The following is a 22,987-nucleotide window of genomic DNA, read 5'->3' as shown; positions in this document are numbered from 1 at the left end:
TAATTCAGACAGCATGGATGTAGGGCTAAGGAAATAGACTAGGAATACGGACACTTCGGGTTGAAACCCATCATTGGCTAAGGGAGCTCCTTATTTGGGTGACTTGGGGCCAGTCATATTTTCTCACCTTACCTGATGATTGTGGTGAGGAAGAAGCCCTGCATATGTCAATTAAGACACAATAAAATGGAGAGTATAAATCTAACAACCAAATGCTGCCATAATCACCAAGGACATCCAATAAGTCAACATCATAAAACAAAATATACTGTGCAACACACAACTATGCCCCAACCTGTAAAATACATAACAAATACACACACACACACCAAAGAGGCTGAAAATTTGGATACATCTTATACTCTGAATGTAGCTTTTTGAAGCTTTCTTTTCAGCCTTAATGAGGTACTAACAATCTTCCTGGCTCTTATCGGCTTGGCTTGCATTGCTACTCTCTCCGAAGGGTTTATTTTTTAATTTTTTAATTTATTGTTAGAGTTGAAAGGGACCATGCAGGTCATCAAGTCCAACCCCCTGTCTGAGCAGGAATCCTAGAGCACCCCAGCCAAGTGGCAGTCCAATCTCCTCTAGTTGGGGAGTTCACAACCTCCGTAGGCAGGTTGTTCCAATGGCTGATCGCTCTGAAACTAAGTCTTTATGTCTAAATCTAAGTCCAATGGTTGATCGCTCTAGCCCTAAGTCTTTGCAGGCTTTTTTTTTCATTGCTACTCGCTCCAAATAAGGTTTGTTTAAAGCCCTAACAACGGGATAAAATAATGTGCTGAAGCTGACCAGACTAAGGACGCTAGCCAGATGAATAGCTGGTAGGCAGATTTTTTTTCTCCTATTTTCCTCCCCCAAAACTAAGGTGTGTCTTATACTCCGGTGCTTCTTATTCTCATAAAAATACAGTAATCACTGACAAAACAATGCAACATATACACCCAAACATTCTCCTGAAAAGGGTTAAGAGGCCAACTGAAGGTTTTAAGCAACCCACCACATGATTGCTGACCACACTTGCTGTGAGCATCCAATTCTCAAAACATGCTGAGCAGACCAAGCGCAGCCCTTATGCCAAGAGACATTGCACTCTCGTTTCGATATATGGATCACTAACTGTTCTGTCAAGCTCTCTGGTAGAATCCTCCCCAAAATGCACACATACAATTTCAGACACACACACGTTTGAAAATTCAAAACAATGTTCTTTATATACCGAAAATGCAAATAAACAGAGCACTCTTTTTGTAAAGCAAAGAGCACTTGTCTCCAAACAAATTGGTAATTTGTACAAGTCCCTTATCAGTTCTGTGATACTTAGCTTGCAGCTGTGAGGCAACTCACAGTCCTTCTTCTTTCACAAAGTGAAACACTTTGCTCTGGGTTAGTTTCAAAGCGGGGGAAAATCAGCACACAAAGATCAAAGTCAGTAAAGCAGTCATGAAACATAACTATCAGATAATCCTCCACAATGGCCAAACCCACAGGCTGCTACTTATAGCAGCCTCACTAATGACCACAGCCCCACCCAGCCACAGGTGGCCTCATTTTCTTTGATAATAATCTCTCAGTTGTTGTTGCCTATGCATCGCTCTCCGCATGCGTGGCTGTATCATTAACTCTTGTTCCGAATCCAAGGAGGAGCTAGATAATTGATCTCCTTCTGAGCTGTCTGCCACACTCTCCTCCTCCCTGTCACTCATGTCTTCTTGGTCAGAGGAGCCTTCATCAGCAGATTCCACCAGGGGTGGGGGGGCAAAACAGGCCTGCAGCATGTGGATGTCTCCCCCACATCCACAGTCCTTGGGACAGGAGCTGGGCCAGAGCTAACCACAACACTAACCATGATATTTTCTAGCAGCAACAGCGAGTGTTTGAGGCCCTCTTAGAAAACCAAGACGACCAACCCTGGCTCCCCTAATCCTGTTCAATGACCCACTAGCCATTCTCTGGATGTTGAGAGTATACAGTACATTCCACTGCAGGTACAGAATATTGTGTTATTTTCACAATAAGGTTTCAATGCAGTAGGAACACTATTATGTGCCTACAGTTAAGTACATCACTTGCTACTGATTTGGCAAAACAACTAGCTCTCAACTTTAGGCAGAGAGTCTGCAATTCTTTAAAAGAGATACCCCGGGCATAACCAACAGAAGCTATGTTTTGAGAAATGTATATATGTTCATGAACAAGGTTGACAAGGCCTGTAGGCTGTTTGTTATTACAGGCGTGTAATTTGTGCCCTCAGAAACCAATCAGATTGTTTAATGGTTGGACGAGAAATAAATTGCTCTCTGCAAAAGATTGCTTCTTGTTTAACAGGAAACCCTAGGGCGTTGAGTCATGGGTGTGAGTAGTTCCTTTGCAAGCTGCATGTAAGTCCTCGTTATACCATGCTTCATCTGAAAAACAGCTGCCTTGCTCCTCTACTTTCCATGTATCATTGCTTAGAGCATAAATTAAAAATAATTCAAAATTTGACTGATCCTCTGCTTTTCAGCTGCCTGTATGAAGTTTATGGATGGTTTGTTAGATTTTAAGGTAGAGCAAGTAAAGAAGAGTAAAGAAGCTTACTCGAGGCTGGAAAACTAGAAATTGAAAACACCCCATATTTGGGGAAGGGGACTGGTGGCAAGTTAGGGCAGCCCGGCTGAAAGAACTTTACCTACCTTTCTTCTTTCTTTCTCAAAGTCAACATGGGGTTAACATACTATTTCCCTGCATTTATGCCTTGCATTATTTATTATTTGCCTCATGTTGTCTTATCCAATCATTTTGGCATAAACAGATTCACATAAAAGTAAAGTACAAAGAGCAAACGGCAATAGCGCTAATGCATATGTCAGATGTGTATGTACGTGTATGTATTTGTGTGTGCTATTCATTTCTATTTCATATTTCTAAACTGCCTATTTTCCACAAAGAGGGGCTCTACCAAGAGGCTCTTTGTGTTCCAATTTGCAAGTAGCAATTCACAAAGGATAACCAAAAGGTCAACAGGCAGCCATCTATGGATAAAAGAACTTATAAAACATAATTTTAATGTATCTCAAGCAGAGGAAGAAAAAGTTAACATTATTTGATAAAGGTGTTGGTTATCACCTATAAAGCCCTACATGACTTAGGGCCAGACTATATTTGGAACCGCCTCCTGCCACATAGCTCCCAGCGATCGATAAGGGCCCAGAGGGTTGGCCTTCTCCATATCCCAGAGGGACCACAGAGGAGGGTCTTCTCTGTGGTGGCTCTGCCTCTCTCAAGCCAGCTGCCCCGAGGTCCGTGTTGCCCCCCACCCAACTGGCCTTCCAGAAGGCTGTTAAAACCTGGCTTTGCTGGCAGGCCTGGGGCCGAGGATAGTTTGACACCATTGTGTCCTGGCCATTTAAGGATGAATGTATTTTTAATGTGTTTTTTGATTCTTTATATTGTTTTTTTTAATGTTGTATACCACCCAGAGTCCGAGAGGAGTTGGGCAGCCTATAAGTACAAAGAATGAATGAATGAATGAATGAATGAATGAATGAATGAATGAATGAATGAATGAATGAATGAATGAATGAATGAAGTGGCTTTAAAATGTTGGTTGTAATATACAGATGAATCAATTGGAAAATATGTGGTTAAAAGGGATGAGATTTATATTGTGTTACAATCTCAAAACAAATATTTATAAAATGATTCATTTTTGGTACATGATGCCAGAGAAATCATCTAGGACAGTGATAGCAAACCTATGGCATAGGTGCCACAGGTGGCACGCAGAGCCATATCTGCTGGCAAGCGAGCCGTTGCCCTAGCTCAGCTCCAATGTGCATGTGTGAGCCTGCCAGCTGATTTTTGGCTTGCACAGAGGCTCTGGGAGGGTGTTTTTGGCTTCCAGAGAGCCTCCGGGGGATAGGGAGGGCGCTTTTACCCTCCCTCAGCTCCAGGGAAGCCTTTGGAGCCTAGGGAGAGTGAAACACGAGCCTACTGGGCCCACCAGAAGTTGGGAAACAGTCCGTTACCGGCCTCCAGAGGGCCTCAGGGGAGGTGGGGAAAGCTGTTTTAACCCTCCCCAGGTATTGAACTATGGGTGTGGGCACTCGCACATTCACGACAGTGCATGTGCATGCTATTTCGGCACCAGAGGGAAAAAAGGTTTGCCATCACTGATCTAGGATGTATAAAAGCACTTCAAATGAATGTTGGAAATGCGAGCAATGCAAAGAGGCATTTAATCATGTTTAGTGGCCATGTAATATAGCTAAATAATTTCACAGCATCGCATCACACTCATGTTGGAAGCATCAAGGTGCTTCAAGGTTGGAAGGATTAGCTGGTGACAGCACTGTTGTTCGGCTCAGAGCTGATTTCATGTGCCCAGCAGGAGCTGGGCCACAGGACTGGAGCTCACCCTGCCCCATGCTAGCACTTGGGTCTCAAACACGAGTTTGTTGCTTGTCAAGTCAGCATCCTAACCACATGAGTTTTGGATGAAATACATACTTTGATACAGAGGATTTTAAAGGTCATTATTAAACTGAAGCCAGAACTTTCATTTAGGATTAATAGATAAATACTTAACAAAAACCATGGAAGGTTATTTTAACATGTGATTACTATGGTGAGATTACTACATAGACAGAGATTGAAAGAGACGACACTATCCACTACGAAGGAATGATTGATGAAGTTGACCGATTTTGCTGAAATGGATACACTCACATCTTTGATTAGAGAAAAGAAATCTAAATTTAGAGGTGACTGGAAGCCTCTTACGGACTTTTTGTGTTAAAAAATGAAAAAGTGAACATGATTCATGGCTCTAATTAGAAAACATAGACCACAGAATGAATAACATGATGTAACTTTAGAAAGATAGATTAAAATATATTTGTACTTATAATTGCTACGAAGGCATTTCTTTAGATCATTCATCTTTTCTTCTGTTCCACCTCCCAACCTTTTTCATGCACTTTTTGTTTTCTCTTTTATTTATTTTCCATTTTTCTTCCTTACTTCATATTACTTTCTATTAGTTTTCCTCTTGTTTAAAAGTTTCGATAAAGATCATACAAGTGGTCAAAATAGGAAGCACCATATCCACCCCCATCCCAGTTAAAAGCGGTGTTCCCCAAGGAACTGTACTGGGACCAACGCTCTTCATTCTCTACAGCAGTGTTTCCCAACCTTTTTTGAGCCGCGGCACATTATTAATATTTTCAAAATTCTGGGGAACACTGAAGGGGGGCGGGGGGCGGGGCTAAAGAAAAGTTTGGACAAAAAAAAATCTCTTCCTCCATTTCACTCTATTTCTCCCTCCCTCTTTCTCTCTCTTCCTTCCCTTCTTTCTCTCTCTCCATCCCTCTTTATTCCTCTTTTTTGCTCTTTCTCTCTCTTCCTTCCCTTCTTTCTCTCTCTCCATCCCTCTTTCTTTCTTCCTCTTTTTTGCTCTTTCTCTCTCCCTCCTTCCCTCCCTCCATATCTTTCCCTCTCCCTCCTTCCCCCCTCTCTTTCTCTCTCTTGCTTTCTTTCCCTCTCTTTCTCTTGCTTTCTTTCTCTCTCATTCTCTCTCCCCTCCTTTTTCTCTCTCTCTCTTTCTCTCTCGTTCACCATGCCGGCAACAGAGAGAAAAAGAAAGAGAGAGAGAGAGCTGGAGAGAGAATGGAGGGCGCCGTTGTCTTCGCCTCCGCCCGCCGGCTCTGCAGCTAAGAGGCAACAGCAGCCATCAGCCTCCTCGCCCTCCCAGACGTTCCCAGCGCCCGGCCACGCGCCGCCTCCCGTTAGCCCAGCTGACCTTTCCCTGCTGCCGTTTTCTCTTCATGGCGCAAAGCCACACAGTCCCGGACTCCCAGATCGCTCGCTTTTCCGGCCAGCAAGCGCGGCGCGGCGCTTTCCTGGGCAGATGGCTTTGCTGACCGGAGAAGCGAGCGATCCGGGAGTCCGGGACTGTGTGGCTTTGCGCCATGAAGAGAAAACGGCAGCAGGGAAAGGTCGGCTGGGCTAACGGGAGGCGGCGCGTGGCCGGGCGCTGGGGACGTCTGGGACGGCAAGGGGAGCCGGCGGGCAGAGACGAAGACAACGGCGCCTTCCATTCTCTCTCCGGCAGCGAAGGAGAGGGGGCGGATCACGCCCCAAGACAGGAGGCGGCGGCGGAGGAGGAGGAGAGTGGGCGGATCGGGCGGGCAATGGGGCAGGGCAGAGAAGCCAGGGGCGCGTTTGGCCAGAGGCACCGTGGGGAGGCAGGGGCGGCCGCGGCTCCCTTTACTCCTACTGCCGGACCTCCCCGCCCCTGCCTCCTTTTTCCCGCCTTCCTTCTTTGGGGCCCAGCCAGAAACAGCTGAATCGGGCAGAGTGGGAGCTCCAGGTCGGAGGCACTGGCGGGCCGGCACTGGCAGTGCCCCGCCCACCTGGAGCTTCCTGCGGCACACCTGACCGTGTCTCGCGGCACACTACTGTGCCGCGGCACACCGGTTGGGAAACGCTGCTCTACATCAATGACCTTTGCGATTACATCACAAGCAACTGTGTCCCCTTCGCCGATGATGTAAAACTCCTCAACGCCACCGATAACACAACTACTCTCCTAAAAGACCTTGACGCTGTTTCTGAGTGGTCAAACACATGGCAACTCCAAATCTCAACTAGCAAATGCTCTGCCCTACACATTGGGAAGAAGAATCTGAACTCCAAATACGAACTGAATAATCAAATTATCACAGATAATCCCCACTCGGTTAAAGAACTTGGTATACTAATAACAAAAGATTTAAGTGCCAAAGCCCACTGCAACAATATAGCCAAGAAGGCTTCAAGAGTTGTAAACCTAATCCTACGTAGCTTCTGCTCTGGCAATATCACACTACTTACCAGAGCTTACAATACTTTTGCCAGACACATCCTCGAATACAGCTCATCTGTTTGGAACCCATATCTCAGACATTAACACCCTTGAAAATGTCCAAAGATACTTCACCAGAAGAGCCCTTCACTCCTCCACTCGAAATAGAATACCCTATGAGACTAGACTTTCAATCCTGGGCCTAGAAAGTTTAGAACGCCTTAAACAAGATCTAAGTATTGCCCACAAGATCATATGCTGCAACGTCCTGCCTGTTGGCGACTACTTCAGCTTCAACCACAACAACACAAGAGCACACAACAGATTTAAACTTAATATTAACCGCTCCAAACTTGACTGTAAAAAATATGACTTCAGTAACCAAGTTGTCGAAGCGTGGAACTCATTACCGGACTCCATAGTGTCATCCCCAAACCCCCAACACTTTACCCTTAGATTATCTACGGTTGACCTATCCAGATTCCTAAGAGGTCAGTAAGGGGCGAGTACAAGTGCATTAGAGTACCTTCCGTCCCCTGTACTATTGCTCTCCTATATCTCCTATAACTTTCTTCTATTCCTATACTGTATCTCTTTTTCTATTCTTTCATTGATATGTTCTATTATTATATCTTCTTTTCTATTCTTTCTTAGATATATTTTACTATGAGTATCTCCTCTATAACATTCATCATGTATTTTACTATGTGTATATAGATATATACCCACTAAAACCCTCATTGTGTATTGGACAAAATAAATAAATAAAATAAAAACAGAGCAAGCAGCCATTGCTTGTAAGTTACCTGATCAATTGTTTCACCTTTTCTAAAGAGAATGCATGTATTCAAGGCAATTTACCTCCTCCCTCAAAGACCTCTGCTTGCTAAAGCAACCTGCCAATTCAATTAGCATCTTTTTTTTTCAACAGCAAAGAAAATTTTGAATGCCTGCAACAGAACCTAGAGAAACACAACCTTACTCATTGTCCTTGCATTTATAATATTAGTTGTAGATTAGTTCATATCCTGTATGTATTTCTGGGTACCATACTATATAGTAATTGAAGAACATAATGAGACTAAGGCACTTTCTTGCTTTCTTTTAGCAGCATTCTCTAGGGCCCAGTTAAAATTCAGACAATTCAAATGTTAGCTATAACATTATTTCTGAGGGAATAATACCCACCATCATGAGTATTTGTTTTGCATCTGAGAAATTACCACATTCCTTCGGACTATAACATCAAACACGCTCTTTCTGAGAGTAAATACGTTAATACAGTGGATGCGACACCACAAAATTCTGAATGCTACTTGCCAGTGAAAGGAAATATTAACTACATGAAAGCATTTTTACAATTCTGTGCCAAGTGATGCAGAAAGTTATTTTATACAGTATTCAGAAACACCACATTCCACTGCCAGACAATAGTTTTAAGTCTTTCAACAGCCCATTCAAAAGCCTCTCGTAAGCTACATAATTCTCATGCCTAAGACTATATTGTAGCTTGATATGTAATATGCACTGTATTTTAAAAAGGAAACAAATTCCTTGTGTGTATAAACACACTTAGTGTCAGGGCTCCAAGTAACAAGCCCAAAGCTATCAAAATTGTGAGGCCTAGAGTTTCCTCAAAGCATAATTTTAGTTGGGATGTCATATTGACATAGCTGGTGAAAGGCCAACTCTGAAGAACCCAAACATTTCCCCACCCAATCAAAATCCAAAGCTCCCCCCCCCTCCCCAGGTCACATGTCCAATCAGGTTGCAGTCCCAACTGTGGCTGGCTTTTGTCTACGCCCCTCCAACCCCTGGTAGAGCATCCTCGGCTCCCACAGGAAAGAATGCTAATTTGGCTATACTGTACATCTCCCAGCTATCTCTATATCCCCCCCCCCCTTAGGTTCCTATAGCTCCACCCTGCCTTGCTGTGGAAACCCTGAAGATGCTCCCAAAATAGCTTCAGGGCTGACACTTGCCCAATTAAGTAGCCCACCCCATCCCAACGAAATTGAGTGACGTTTGTAAAAATATATATCTCATTACTTGCCATGCTAGTACTGTAGAAAAGGCAGGTAAATAAAAATGAATGATTTTTAAAATCAGATTTTTAAAAAAATTTAAGACAGGTTTTGTTTATTTAAATCAGATTTTTTTAATTTAAATCAGATTTTTTTAATTTAAATCAAATTTATTTTAATAAAATGCTTTTGGACTTCACATTAATAATTTAGTTTATTCAGCATGAAATGGAGCTTAGTTCTGTAACATGAGGCTGCATAGTCTTCACTATTGGGACTGTCGGTGAGTCAACAGCAGGTCAGAGGAGCTGCTTCTGTAGGACAGACATGACAGTTGCTTTTAAAAAAATTATCAAGTTGATTTAAATCAAGCCTTTTTGGAACAGGGGGTGTCAAACTGGTGGCCGCGGGCCAGATACGTCACATGCAGGCCATACCCACCACAGCTCAGTGAATGGGAAAAACATTGTGAAACGTCACATGACAGCAACGTAATGATGCAAGTTTGACACCCGTGCTGTACAAGCAAAAAATTGGAAATGACTAGTTCAGAGGTGGGTAATGTTGGCTCTTCTATGACATGTGAACTTCAACTCCCAGAATCCCTGAGGTTGTGACTTGCACTTTTCTACGCAGCATTTCCTTATTTCAGGTGACCATGGGGAAATTGCAACATAGGTGTGAAAAATAGTCATGTCACTTTTTTCAGTGACTTCGTTGTAACTTTGAATGGACACTAAATGAACCTGTGTTGAATTGGCAGTCTAATGTCTAAAGAGTGAATGGGATACCTCGCAAAGGGTGTTTAAGGCTAGGAAGGCATCAGCTCATGGCTGGTGGAGGTAATTAAGTGGTGTGTCAAGGTCCAGGTAGCATCCAAACTAAATCAGAGTCCAAGTCAATGTATTCCTCAAAGTTCCAATTTATTGCCAGAGCCATTTTGGCACCTACGCTGGGAAACCTAAATCTGAGTTTTCCACCCAGTTGAAAGTTCACATCCCTTGTCTCCCACCCCCAAACTGTCACGTTGCCCACTCAGATTGTGCCAGCATGGCAAGCCCTCCTTCCGCTTCCGCCCAGGTGGGTGGGCATAGGATGGCCTTGACCCACTCGAAAGAATGCTTTGTGACTGCATCTCTTCCCTCATGGAAATCACCCCTCCCAAGTTCCCATAAACATCAGGCTTTCTATAGTATAGCCATCTATAGCCATTAATTTATCACTATCTTCTACACCGGCTTGACATGGTGAATATGTACCATTAGGGAGAAGGATGGGCTGGCTGGAGTAGCTGTTGATTCTTTTTTTAAAATTATTATTATTATTTGTTTTGTTTTGTTTTATTATTTTATTTATTTTATTTTATTTTATTATTTTATTTATTTTATTTATTTATTTTGTCCAATACCTAATACACATTGACGAGAAAGATATGTAATAATATAAGTAAAGAAAAGAATAGAAGAAAAGATATAAAAGTATAGGTGAACATATTTGAAAGGAAGAAAAGATGAGATAAGGAGAGACAATTGGATTTCTATGCAGCCCCTCTCTGAGAACTCGGGGCAGCTCACAACATATAAAATATACAATATAAAATATCTTAATCCAATTAACTAATTAAAAATCTTATTTAAAAACCCCAATTAGGTGGTTTTAAGATTAGATTAGATGGTTGCTTCACTGAAGGCTGGCATTACTGGGTCAAGGGAGAATAATAAGGCTGCTGCTCATTGCCAAGTTGGCTAGAGGTTAAGTTAGAGAAAGGTTCAGCAATTCCATGAAGGTAAGATACAAGCAACTAAATGGAAGAGGAAAACAAGATAAAAGAGAAAGATAAGAACAGTAACCGGCAAAATGGTGCCGGTACCAAATGCCTCTATTCTGGAGTTTGAAGTCAGACTGTTAGCACTCTTAGCTTCGGGTTGGCTGTTGGTGAATAACAAACCACTAAGTAATAAGACCGTATTATTTTTCGTGACCTCATTGGGAATGAACCGGTGAACCTTGCATGCGTGACTGGGAGAACTGGTTGAACAGGAGAGAGATGTTGCTCTGTCCAATTTGGGTTTCAGCGGCTGTGATTTCAAAGCTGGAGGCGGGGCGTAATGTCCCTGAGGGGCTTTGGCTATAAGCCTGGACTGTGTTCCAAAGACAAACGCTATGAATTTCAGCCTTTGACAATAAAGCCGGTACATCACCCAACCTGCCAGCTAACAGTAGCCCTTCCTGAATTCCTAGACCTTGTCACAGGCCTAGTGGTAAATTTTCCCTGAGGGAACGGTACTGGGGAACTTCCAAAATTCACAGCCTCCATGGACCTGGCCTATGTAATTAACAGATTCACACTCTTATGGAGTGTGTACGGAGTTCACACTCACTGCCATGCCAATGACTGGCATCTGTGATCTCTACAAAAGGGGGGGCAGGCACCTTATGTATCTGTTTTCCAAAGGATCTAGGACAGGGGTCCCCAAATTTTGCAACTTTAAGACTTGTGGACTTCAACTCCCAGGATTCTCCAGCCAACCATGCTGGCTGGAGAATTCTGGGAGTTGAAGTCCACAAGTCTTAAAGTTGCCATGTTTGAAGACCTCTCATCTAGGGATTTTCCAGTTACATTGCAAGAGTTCTACTAAGCATTTCAGAGACTTCTGGAATTCACAAACAACAGTGTTGAATGTAATTGCTTGGGATTTGTCGCTCCTTGCTCTTTAATCCCATAAAATGAAATACCTGAAGGGATGCCTGCAGCACCAACAGAGGAAGACAAGGAGCTTCACTAAGCAGGAGCATGAACTCATCTTCAGGCCTTTCTTGTGGCAACAAAAGTAGTAAAGTCGTTCTTTGTTCTTACTATCTTGGTAGAACATTATCTAACCTCTCCTACTGGACAGCACTGGACTGGACAACTTTCGTGCAACCCACTGGGAGTACTGGCTGGACTTTTGCAGTTAAAATTACTTAAGATTTCAAAGCCATATGAATAGACGCAAATTAGGTGGGAATAAAAATTTGCAAAGTATGCTAGGAATTGTCCCAGTGTTAGAATTAACCTCCTTGAAGGATGCAGTCATACACCCGTTCCTGAACAAACTATTTGTATTGCCGCCCCGAGTTTTCGGAGAAGGGCAGCATACAAATCTAATAAATAATAATAAAAATAATAATCTCTCAAGCTGGCAATTTTTCTAGAAGGTAAGATACAGTATATTTATTACAGATTTCAATCAGAGATAGGCAGAATCTGAAGGATTTTCCAACTCTTTTGGGGGGGGGGGAAGTATACTTCTCATAAAGTTGTTAATTCTTTAGGTGACCAGCCAGTTACTTGACAATAGAAATCCTTAAACTTCTTGACAACAACCCAGAATAGTCTCTGCTTATGGCCAGAGTCCAAATTCAGATTCAGTAATAGAAGACATGCTCTGCTATTATTTTATCTCTTCTTCCATTGCAGTTCTTGAAGCACTGCAAGTCATCATCATAAAACTAAATACCCTATCATTTGGTATTAATTAGTACTCTAGACACATTTTAATAATTAGTGTCACATCCTCTTTAGGATGAGCCTCTATACATTAGCATAGAAATCATCCTTAAAACTTCAGGGTTGTTGTTTTTCTTTTAAATCTACCAATGAATTTGCTACCCATCTCTCCTAAAATTGTGAAAATTTCTACTCATCAATTACTGGAAGCAATAATACTATAGGTTTCCTGGGATAAACACACTTTCTCCATCCCTTGCAATTTAGCACTTTGGAAGAACTTTATAAACAGTAATGGTGACATTTCTATCCATCTTAATGCATACTAGACTCTCAATTATTGTTTTCCAGTGTATACATTTTGGTTTCTTTTAAAAATAATTTTCAAAAAAGTAATGTCCAAGCATATAATTATGCCTACTACAGTTGTAATGCAAACCCCAATATTTCCCTATCACTCATCTAAGTTATATATCTATTGGCCTTAACGGGGGTTATGGTTATCCATTACTTGCAAGGAGTAGGGTTAGAGGTTGATTTGCAAACAATTATCTACAACTAATTCACTTTTTTGTCGTGACTGACATTAACCTTAGGGTAAACAGTGGAAATCTCATATGATGAGAAGTTGCTGGAAAGAAAATGCACAAACCCAATAGCTGCTATTAATAAAAGTGTAAGAGCTAGTGTATCTGCATTCATTGTGTTCATAAAACGGTTAAGCTATAACTACAGTTAACAAAATGTAACATATGATTTCATACCACATGCTGAGCCAAAATAAACTCATTATAGTTTTACATGATTGGCTGGTTCATATTTCACAGTGCTATGAAAAGTAACTTTTGACATACTAGCAGGTTTCTTAAGTGTATTTTGTGTCTCAAATTTCCAAGTCAAGCAAAACCCAACGATCATCAGCATAGGAAAGATGTAGGGGGGAAATGATACACTTCTGATGTACCTCCATGCATTTTAAAAACATATAAAATTAAACGTACAGTCTTCTAAACCAGTGTTTTCCAACCTTGGCCACTTGAAGGTATCTGGACTTCAACTCCCAGAATTCCCCAGCCAGCATTCGCTGGCTGGGGAATTCTGGGAGTTGAAGTCCAAATATCTTCAAGTGGTCAAGGTTGGGAAACACTGCTCTAAACTATAGTCCAACTCATAATACTAAAACTCAAATTGAGGAGTAAAATTTTCAAGTTACAAAAGTCAAAGGTAGAATTCTTTTAAAAATTAAAAACATTTTTGCATAATATGTGGCTTATGGTTCTATACATACAAAAAAGCATATTTCAAGTGGTTTGATAATACCACTAAGATAATAGTGTCTACAACAAAACTATAGCACAGTGATGGAGAATCTTTTTTCCCTTGGGTGCCGAAAGCGTGCGCCAATGCGCTATAGCACTTGTCTGTGTGCGCACACCCATAATTCAATGCCCCCACACCGCACACCCCACGCATGCATGCATGACCCACACACACTGCCTTGCCCCTGTGAAGAGTGCCCCCTGCTCCCGTTTCCCGACTTCCAGTGGGCTCAGTAGACCTGTTTTTCACCCTCTCCAGGTACGAGAGGCTTTCTTGAAGCCTGGGAAGGGCAAAAACAGCCTCCCTCCGCCCCCTTGCAGTTTCCCCAGAGGCCAAAATCCCCCTCCCAGAGCCTCAGCACAAGCCAAAAATCAGCTGGAGCTGAACTAAGGCAACAGTTCATGTGCTGGCAGATATGGCTCTATGTGCCACCTGTGGCACACATGACATAGGTTAGCCATCAACGGCTACCGCAGGTTACATTGTTCGACCACAACTTATTTTTATTTTCTGCTTCAAAATTTGTCATTTACATTTAAATTTTTCACATACGACAACTCATGCCGCACGAATCTCAGCGACCGATTAGGTCCCACAGAGTTGGCCTTCTTCGGGTCCTGTTGATGAAACAATGTCGTCTGGCAGGGCTCAGGGGAAGAGCCTTCTCCGTGGTGGCCCCAACCCTCTGGAACCAACTCCCCCTGGAGATCAGGACTGCCCCCACCCTCCTTGCCTTTCGCAAACTTCTTAAAACCCACCTCTGCCGTCAGGCATGGGGAAATTGATTCATTTTATGCATGGTATGTTTGGGATGCTTGATTGTTTTTACATTAAGGGTTTTAAACTGTTTGAATAAATTGGATTTGTACTATGCTTTATTGTTGTGAGCCGCTCCGAGTCTTCAGAGAGGGGTGGCATACAAATCTAATAAATAAATAAATAAATAAACCACTCAATCAATCCACATGCAAGCAACACAGGTAAATGAATGTTACAGTGCCATATTGTAGCACCTGTAGGAACAATCTTTGTCTTATGTTCATTCACCCATCATGTTAATGTGGTTTAATTTTGTTTTAGTACGTTATGCATCATATGCATTGTGATTTGTAAATAATGGCAAAGGCCTTAGTGTACACCCCAGCCAATTGTTTTTTTATTCATTAAACTTGTTGGAAGGCCTGAAAGACAGGATTTAGGGACAGATCATCATGGAGAAAATCTATCTAGATGGTTGCCAAGAATTGGCACTAATTCGCTAGCATATAATCAATCAATCAATCAATCAATCAATCATGAAACATGATTAAGCATCACTATTCAATATAATATATAAACTACTTCAAATAAAAAGCTTTTAACCCTGCTGTTCTGTTCGGGTCTGTGAGACCCGAAATCAAGGTTTGAGACCCTGTAAAAAATTTTCCCTGCATATCTGAAACTTGAAATTTCATGACTTTTCATCATTTCAGGGGTTCTCTCTATGAGAATTTTTTTGGGGGGGTGGGAGGTTTCTTTCTTGCTGAAAAAAAAAACCTCCCTAATGTTATGTTCCCGGGTCACCCTGACCCGGACCGAAAACTCTTCATTTGCAGTGCTTATGTTTGGTCTTTTTGAAAGCTTTTTTCACTTGGAAAGTAGTCTGAACATTTCTTCACACAATGGAATGAAAATTGAACTGAAAAAATTAATCCTTATTGGTTTATTTTGCCCATAAATGTGCCTCCCCCCCCGTTTTTGTGAAAGTTTTTTCAATTTATGGATAGTTTTGCTTGCAAAATGCAGTCTATTTTACTGGAGTTGGTGTGGGAATGGTACCTTGAACATTTCTGAATATAAAAAAAATATAAAGGAACTGAAAAAAATGATTCTTACTGTTTTTTTAACATCAGAAATAAGGCCTCCCCCCCCCCCCCCCTGGCTGCTTGCAACAATTTTCACTTTTTATTTTTTTATGCTCCAAATCCGAAATATTCTTTAAAATCTTACGCATTCATTTACTCAATTTAACAATGCTGATCATCAAAAAAATATTTGTGGGGGTGGGGGAAAAATTTTTTTCTTGGCAAAAAAAAAGTCACATTTACTCTGTTCGGGTCATATAGACCCGGATCAAAATGATTTTTTTTAGGTACTTGAATTTGGTCTTTTTGAAAACTTTTTCCACTGGAAAACTAGTTTGAACATTTATGAACATAATGATATGAAAATTGAACTGGAAAAATTGAGACTTATATTTTTATTTTGATCAAAAAGCCCCTCCCCCCATCCTTTTTGAATTTCGTGTCAATTTATATTTTTTAAGGCTACAAATCCCTAAGGAATTTTCCCCCAAAAGGTTTGATATACTAAATTGAACAATCCTGAACATAAGAAAAATATAAATGAACTGAAAAAAATGACTCTTATTGGTTTATTGTTTTATACTCGAGTATAAGCCTACTCGAGTATAAGCCTATTTGAGTATAAGCATGGGGGCCCATTTATGAGCAAAATAAACCAATAAGGATCATTTTTTCAGTTTAATTTTCATATCATTATGTTCAGAAAGGTTCAAGCTACCAATCCCACACCAAAATAGAATAGTAAAATAGAATGCATTTTGCAGGCAAAATTATCAATAAACTCAAAAGTTTTGATATACTAAATTGAACAATCCTAAACATAAGAAAAATAGAAATGAACTGAAAAAAAATGATTCTTATTGGTTTATTTTTGAATATAAGACCATATCATTTTATACTCGAGTATAAGCCTACTCGAGTATAAGCCTATTTGAGTATAAGCATGGGGGCCCATTTATGAGCAAAATAAACCAATAAGGATTAATTTTCTCAGTTCAATTTTCATATCATTGTGTGCAGAAATGTTCAAGCTACCAATCCCACACCAACTTTAGTAAAATAGAATGGATTTTGCAAGCAAAACTATCCATAAATTGAAAAAACTTTCACAAAAACGGGGGGGGGGAGGCACATTTATGTGCAAAATAAACCAATAAGGATTAATTTTTTCAGTTCAATTTTCATTCCATTGTGTGCAGAAATGTTCAAACATGTTTCCAGGTGAAAAAAGCTTTCAAAAAGACCAAACATAAGCACTGCAAATGAAGAGTTTTCGGTCCGGGTCAGGGTGACCCGGGAACATAACATTAGGAACTTTTTTCGAACAGAACAGCAGGGTTAAATCAATCAGAGGATTAACCTCCATTAATCTTTCCCCTGTCCTGGAATATTTGAAGCATTAAATTCCTACATACGATTTTTGACTAAGCAATGGTGACTGAAGATGGATCTGCCGAGAGCAGAACTAATCACAGTGGCAGGACAAGGAGTTGGCAAGTATCAGCTCCTTGGAATTCCTCCCCAGATAAAGGAGAAGATCACCTGCACTCCATACGGTGGGTTCCAGCAGACTGTAAGACAGCAGTCTGCTGTGGAGAGTTTTAGAGCTCTGGAAGCTGATCGAAAGGCATTTTTGCTGAAGCCGCGGTTTGGGTTTGCATACACTTTTTCTTAATCACTTCTGGAAATTGCTCAACAGCTTTTGGGTAACAAGAATTGTCAAAAAGACAAAGTTTCATTACACCAGGAAAATAAACCCTTAACAAAATGATTTTAATGAAAGCTTAAAGACTTAAAAAAATTCTGATTATAGAGTAAAAAGCAAAAGGGTGATTAAAACACGGATCATGCAAAGTTATAAATGGACTAAGAGGTGGGATGGATTAGAAATTAGATTTTGAAATTAAATTCACTACCTCCACATGCCCTATTTTCAGCTTCAATGTGTCCCGTTTTTGCCCTCCTCCAGGCGATGGAGATCGCTATCCCCACTGCCTGGAATGGGCCAAAAATGGGGTACATGGAGGCAACGATAGGTGATTGTGCCAATGGGCAGCGATGGTACCAATAGACAGCAGTGATCCCCACAGCTTGGAACAAGTGATTGGTGGTATTCCGGGAGCCCTATCCAATTGCCAACCAGCTGCTCATGTTAAATCAGGCTGTGCTGACCAGGCTATTTGCTATTTGTTCCAAGGAGGCAAATTGTTGAGTGGTAGAGGCAGATTTTGTTTCCTTGTTTTCCTCCCCAAAAGCTAGGTGATTTTATAATCCGGAGGGTTTTATAGTCTGAAAAATACAATAAGAAATATTCCCATGGAAAGATATTCTGGATTAGAGGAAAGCATAAGAGTAGAAGGAATAAAAAAGAATTAAAGATTATAGTTAAAAGAGAAGAGAACCGTTAGTATAGAATAGAGCAAAATATTTACATTTGGAGAAAAAATTAAGGATATTTGCGGACAATGCAATTAGAGATTACTTTTAAGATTGCATGCCACTATAAAAAGGGTCCAAAAGATTTGATGGAAGTCGATAAATGAGTGGGGGATGTGGATTTAAAAATGACAAGCTACAAGAATGATATGGAAAGTTACACTGAATATACAAATGAAACCAGTTGGTCTTCATAACTAAAACGGACACAAATAATAAAACAGAAGAATTACTTGGACAACATTGTTATCTTGGACTTTCAAAGCATGTATGTTAAATTTATGAAGGAGTTCCTGAGAAAAAGGCAAAGAAAAATGAAAAGAAATACACTTTGGGGATACTATTTAAAGGGATTAAAGAACATTTTTTAAAATAAAGGGAAGGAATATAAAGTTGGCTTAGCTGATCAAGGTTAAAATACATACAGCATTTCTGGTAGTTTTTAATGGATTTTCTAGAATAGGATTGAATGATAAGATTTTAAAGATTGCTTTATATAAAATAGAAGATTCCATATCTTATCTTTTATATAGAGCAATCTTTAATCTTTATTAAAAATTTATAATCTTCCAACCTTTACTTTGGAAGAAGAAAAATTATGTTATATTTTGAAATAAGGAACACAAAGTTGGTTTTTTAAGGTTAAGATACAAACCCACACAAATACACATGCATTATTTTTTGCAACTCGTAATGAAGTTTTGCTGATTAGGACTGATGAGGCTTTAACATTTGTTTTTGACAAAATATGAGATGAAAAATTATTTGGTTATAATATCAGAGGAGATGATACATTATTGAAATTGTATTTGCCTTGATGAAGGGGGAAATAAGTTTCTTATATAGTTTTTCTTCCTTTTTTATCTGTACTTTTTTCTTTTATTATTTTCCTTCTTAATTTATTGGAAACTAATTTATATATTTTCCTTAGGTTTTTTTTATCTTTGTATCTGTAAAATTCAGTAACAATTATTAAAAATGAAACTCCATGTAGGAGAGCATTTAAACAGTAAATTACCATAGTATCCTGATGAAAACAATCCACTTTACCAATCATGTTTAAGAAGAAAATAAATCAAAAGAGCTTTTGTATTAAGGCATAAAAACTGAGCCTATTTCTAGAGATTTCTTTGTACTGCCTTGAGCATTACACAAATATATGTAACCAGATCTGTTAAATGTTAAAATTCATCTCATTTTAAAATATTATCATTCAAGACATAAAAATGTCCTAGCTAAGATTTCATATCATATTTGTATGTTGTTTATTTAACCATAGTTGATAGAATTCAGAAAAATATCTCAAACTGCCTGATATACAAAGCCATAAATCATGTTTTACAAATCAGAGTACCCTGCTACACACTATTATACTAAGCAAAAAACAAATCACTTGTGGGATAGCTGATGCTGGATAAAGCACAACTGAACAGTTATCGGTCAACATTTTGACATATTTCAGATAAAATCTAGAAGGGTGCATTTCACCTGTAAAAGTCAGATCATAAAACAAGATGACCATTTGCTTTGCTTTATTTTTGGAATAGGGAAATCATGCAGGTGCAATAGCACCCCAGCTTACTAAGCCTCACCTCCACAACCTCTCAGGTGACTATGCATTTTCTAATGCCCTAAAAATGTATATACAATAATAACTAAAAATGAAATATTTTAGTTTTAACAGCAGGGTGGTTGAAAAAATAATTCTGGAGAAAAGAATGCTTGAAAGCTCAAGACCTCACCAAAATAAATATTTAGTGTAAGAACAGAAAATTTACACCATTCAATTTTATTCTCTTTCATTTTAGCCCAGGGCAGGGACTGTATCTTTTACCAACAGAGGACTTTCAAAGTCTAGCTTTATAAACCCTGCAGCACAGCATAAATATTGTCCATATATGTATTCAAATGATTTCTGGGTGATATCTATATTAAAGTGTTCATCTGAGACTTGCTTAATAGTTTGAATGGGGCAATTTTTCTGGAGTGGAACAACATGTCCAATGAGGAATACAAGGAAGAAATCAGAACTCTTGGTTTGGACATATGAGTCACCAAGGTACATTCCCTTTCAATACCTTTAATAGTTAACTTGACCAAACTCCATTAACATTCTGCTTAAGGATTTTGGTCACATGAAACAATATGCTTTCACAGTTAGCACTTCACAAATCTAGTAACTCTATCCTCAAATGAACAGCAGCACAGGTAATGCCTTTGAATCTTATCCTGTAGACCAGGGGTCAGCAATCCCCGGTTCTGGAGCCGCATATGGCTCTTTAATCCCACTGCTGCAGCTCCTTGTCGCTGGTCAGCTCTATAATTGATAGAGCTTTTGGTTAGGACAGGTAGAGGAAAAAGGATGCCACGCTAGAAGGAGACTATGATGGGGGAGACGGATTTTTAGTCGGCTCCAGAACTGAACCAGGGGCTTCCAGTTAGGGCCTTTGTGGCTCTGTGAGTGTTTAAAGTTGCTGACCTCTGCGGTAGACCAAGGAATATTTTAGATTCTGATGGCAATTTTTTGAGTAGTAAAAAAGTTAATAGTGTGTCATGAGTGTCATTTTCTCCAAAAGATGGAAGAGGGAGGGAGGGAGAAGGAAATAAAAAAATATTTTTTTGAATATTGGAAAGGGAGAGCACTTCCTAAGATGACAACCTTAGGCAAAAAGTAATATGCCTTAAACCCAAATACTGTATTACATTTGTAAGATGTACAGCATTACAGACTAGTTAGACAAATATAAAGACAGAGATGAAGGTAGAAGAGTTAAAACTGTCATAAAATCTCTGCTAAGCAGATTCATAATTATTCAAAACAAATCTAGAAACAACAGAGCTGTACAGGACTCTGTGATGATATGATTTCAACTAGGGACAAAATACAAATGTGGCATTCGCTGCCATCAAAATTTGGGAAAATACATAACTAATCATTTGTCAATATTATTCATGTAACACATGAAGCCACAACATGCACTTACACTTGCAGTTATGCAATACCATTCCCAGTTCACCAGGAATATACACTGCTCAAAAAAATAAAGGAAACACTCAAATAACACACCCTAGATCTGAATGAAATATTCTCATTGAATGCTTTGTTCTGTACAAAGTTGAATGTGCTGACAGCATATGAAATTGATTGTCAATCAATGTTGCCTCCTAAGTGGAAAGTTTGATTTCACAGAAGTTTGATTTACTTGGAATTATATTGCGTTGTTTAACTGTTCCCTTTATTTTTTTGAGCAGTATGTGTTTGAGATGGTTCTGATTGCTAGTCCTGTGGAATCTAATATCCTGTAAATACATTTGGAAACTCTTGCATGTTGAGACTTCTAGCATCTTGTAAATGCTCCATCTGCTATAACCCCCCACTTCCAGGTTGATTCTTCTTTTTTGTATTTATTTCATGGGAAGAAATGAAGAAATCTCTTCTCAGAAACATTATTCTGAATATGCCCAGCCAGCACTGTGAGACATAGCAAAACTGCCTTTGCTGAACATTAGACCTTGAACTGATCTTAAAAAGATCCAATGCCCCAAAGTCAAATGCCTAAAATGTATAATTCTTCAGACAGCTATGGAAAAAGATTAACATTTTACTGACAACAGAATGGGAAAAATCCTAAATTGTGGGGGGGAGGTCACTCATATCTGCCAAATCCGATGAAAGCTATTATTTTATTTATTCCTATTTCTTCCTCTTTGATCACAGCTTGTTAAGGAACATTTTATTAACACTGCCATATCTTTTATGTACGCTGAGAGCATATGCACCAAGACAAATTCCTTGTGTGTCCAATCACACTTGGCCAATAAAATTCTATTCTATTCTATTCTACCAGGAAGACTCTTTCCCATAAATGTCACACTTGTCACACACAAAAATGCTCCTGCTGGCCTTGTTACACCCTTACAGACCCTTCTTCCGCCTTCCTTTTTCTTCCTAATCTCTCTTGACAAATTTAACAATTCACCTTTACACACACACACATACACACACACACCTCTGAAGGCCAATTATACAGTATTTCCCATTCCGATGCAATGCCAGAGGGGGTTATTTGGTTCAATCGTTAAAAAATAATAAAAATGGGAAACAGGAATTTTAAAAAAATTCGTATATTGGGGATTATAAGCATCCTGACTCCCAGGGATGTCTTGTATGGAGTCTGTTTCCCGGGACTGAAATAGAAAAGGCAGAAGGCGGAAAAAGGGAAAGGAAAAGGGGGAAGGGGGAGACTGGAGAGGGAAGGAGGAAGAAGGGAAGAGTAGCCTGACCCCACCGGTTCGCGCCCTTCCACACGATCGGAGGTGGGGGGACCCCATCCGGTGCTCCCTCCGCCCCGCTCACGCCCCTCCCGCGCACCTTCGGCGATGACCTTCTTGATCCGCAGCTTCATGTCGCCCATCTCCACCACCTGCCCCACGAAATCGTTCTGATCCCGGCTGGCGGCTCCTAAGGAGCCGGGCCCGGCCAAGAACTCCAACGCCGACTGCAACAGCGACATGGCGGCTCAAGCCGAGGCCGGCGGGGGATCAAGCGCCGGGCGGGGGTGGGAGAGCGCCGCCGAACCCGGCCGGTTCTGCCTGCCGCCGCCAATGACACCCTCGTTCAGCGCGCCGGTCTCGCCCGCTCCTCCAGCCCGCACCGAGCCCACTTCCGCCAACGTTGTTCGTCAGAGCAGGAAGGCGGGGCCCCGCCCACTTGCTCGGGTCGCCCCGCCCTCCAGCCAGCCGTTCGCCAAGGGGGAAGAGGAAGGCGAGAGGCTCTACACTTCGGGTGCCTCCTCGAAAGCCGCCCTGCGCTGACGTCGCTTTTGAACTTTGGCCCTTCCCGACGGCGGAAAAGATTTTAAAGGGCGAGCAGCAATCCGTCCCGCTGCTCTTTGCTTTTTAGCACGGGCATTGCATACCTGGACTCGGAAGCCAGAAATTCAACTTGACTTTAGGCCTGTGTATGCTGTGCACATACATACTATAGAGATGTTTTAGGTCAGAGGTAGGCAAAGTTGGCTCTTCCATGATTTATGGACTTCAACTC

General features: G+C 40.6%; 1 protein-coding gene across 2 annotated transcripts in view; it reads right to left on the bottom strand.

Annotated features, from left to right (window-relative positions):
* Nucleotides 1-22,753, bottom strand: part of LOC139162208 (cyclin-G-associated kinase-like) — a 110,561-nt gene extending 87,808 nt beyond the window's left edge. Inside the window, exon 1 of one of the 2 annotated variants that reach the window (XM_070742316.1) lies at nucleotides 22,313-22,753. In XM_070742316.1, coding sequence (XP_070598417.1) covers nucleotides 22,313-22,454 — 142 coding nt within the window. In that variant the 5' untranslated portion in view covers nucleotides 22,455-22,753. The remainder of the gene's footprint in view (nucleotides 1-22,312) is intronic. The other variant, XM_070742317.1, reaches the window with a different exon arrangement.
* Between the last annotated feature and the right edge of the window lie 234 nt (nucleotides 22,754-22,987).

This window comes from Erythrolamprus reginae, chromosome 2, assembly GCF_031021105.1.
Source record: "Erythrolamprus reginae isolate rEryReg1 chromosome 2, rEryReg1.hap1, whole genome shotgun sequence".
Taxonomy (NCBI): domain Eukaryota; kingdom Metazoa; phylum Chordata; class Lepidosauria; order Squamata; family Dipsadidae; genus Erythrolamprus; species Erythrolamprus reginae.
Note: the sequence above shows the minus strand (reverse complement) of the source record. Positions and strands in the feature narration are given on the sequence as shown.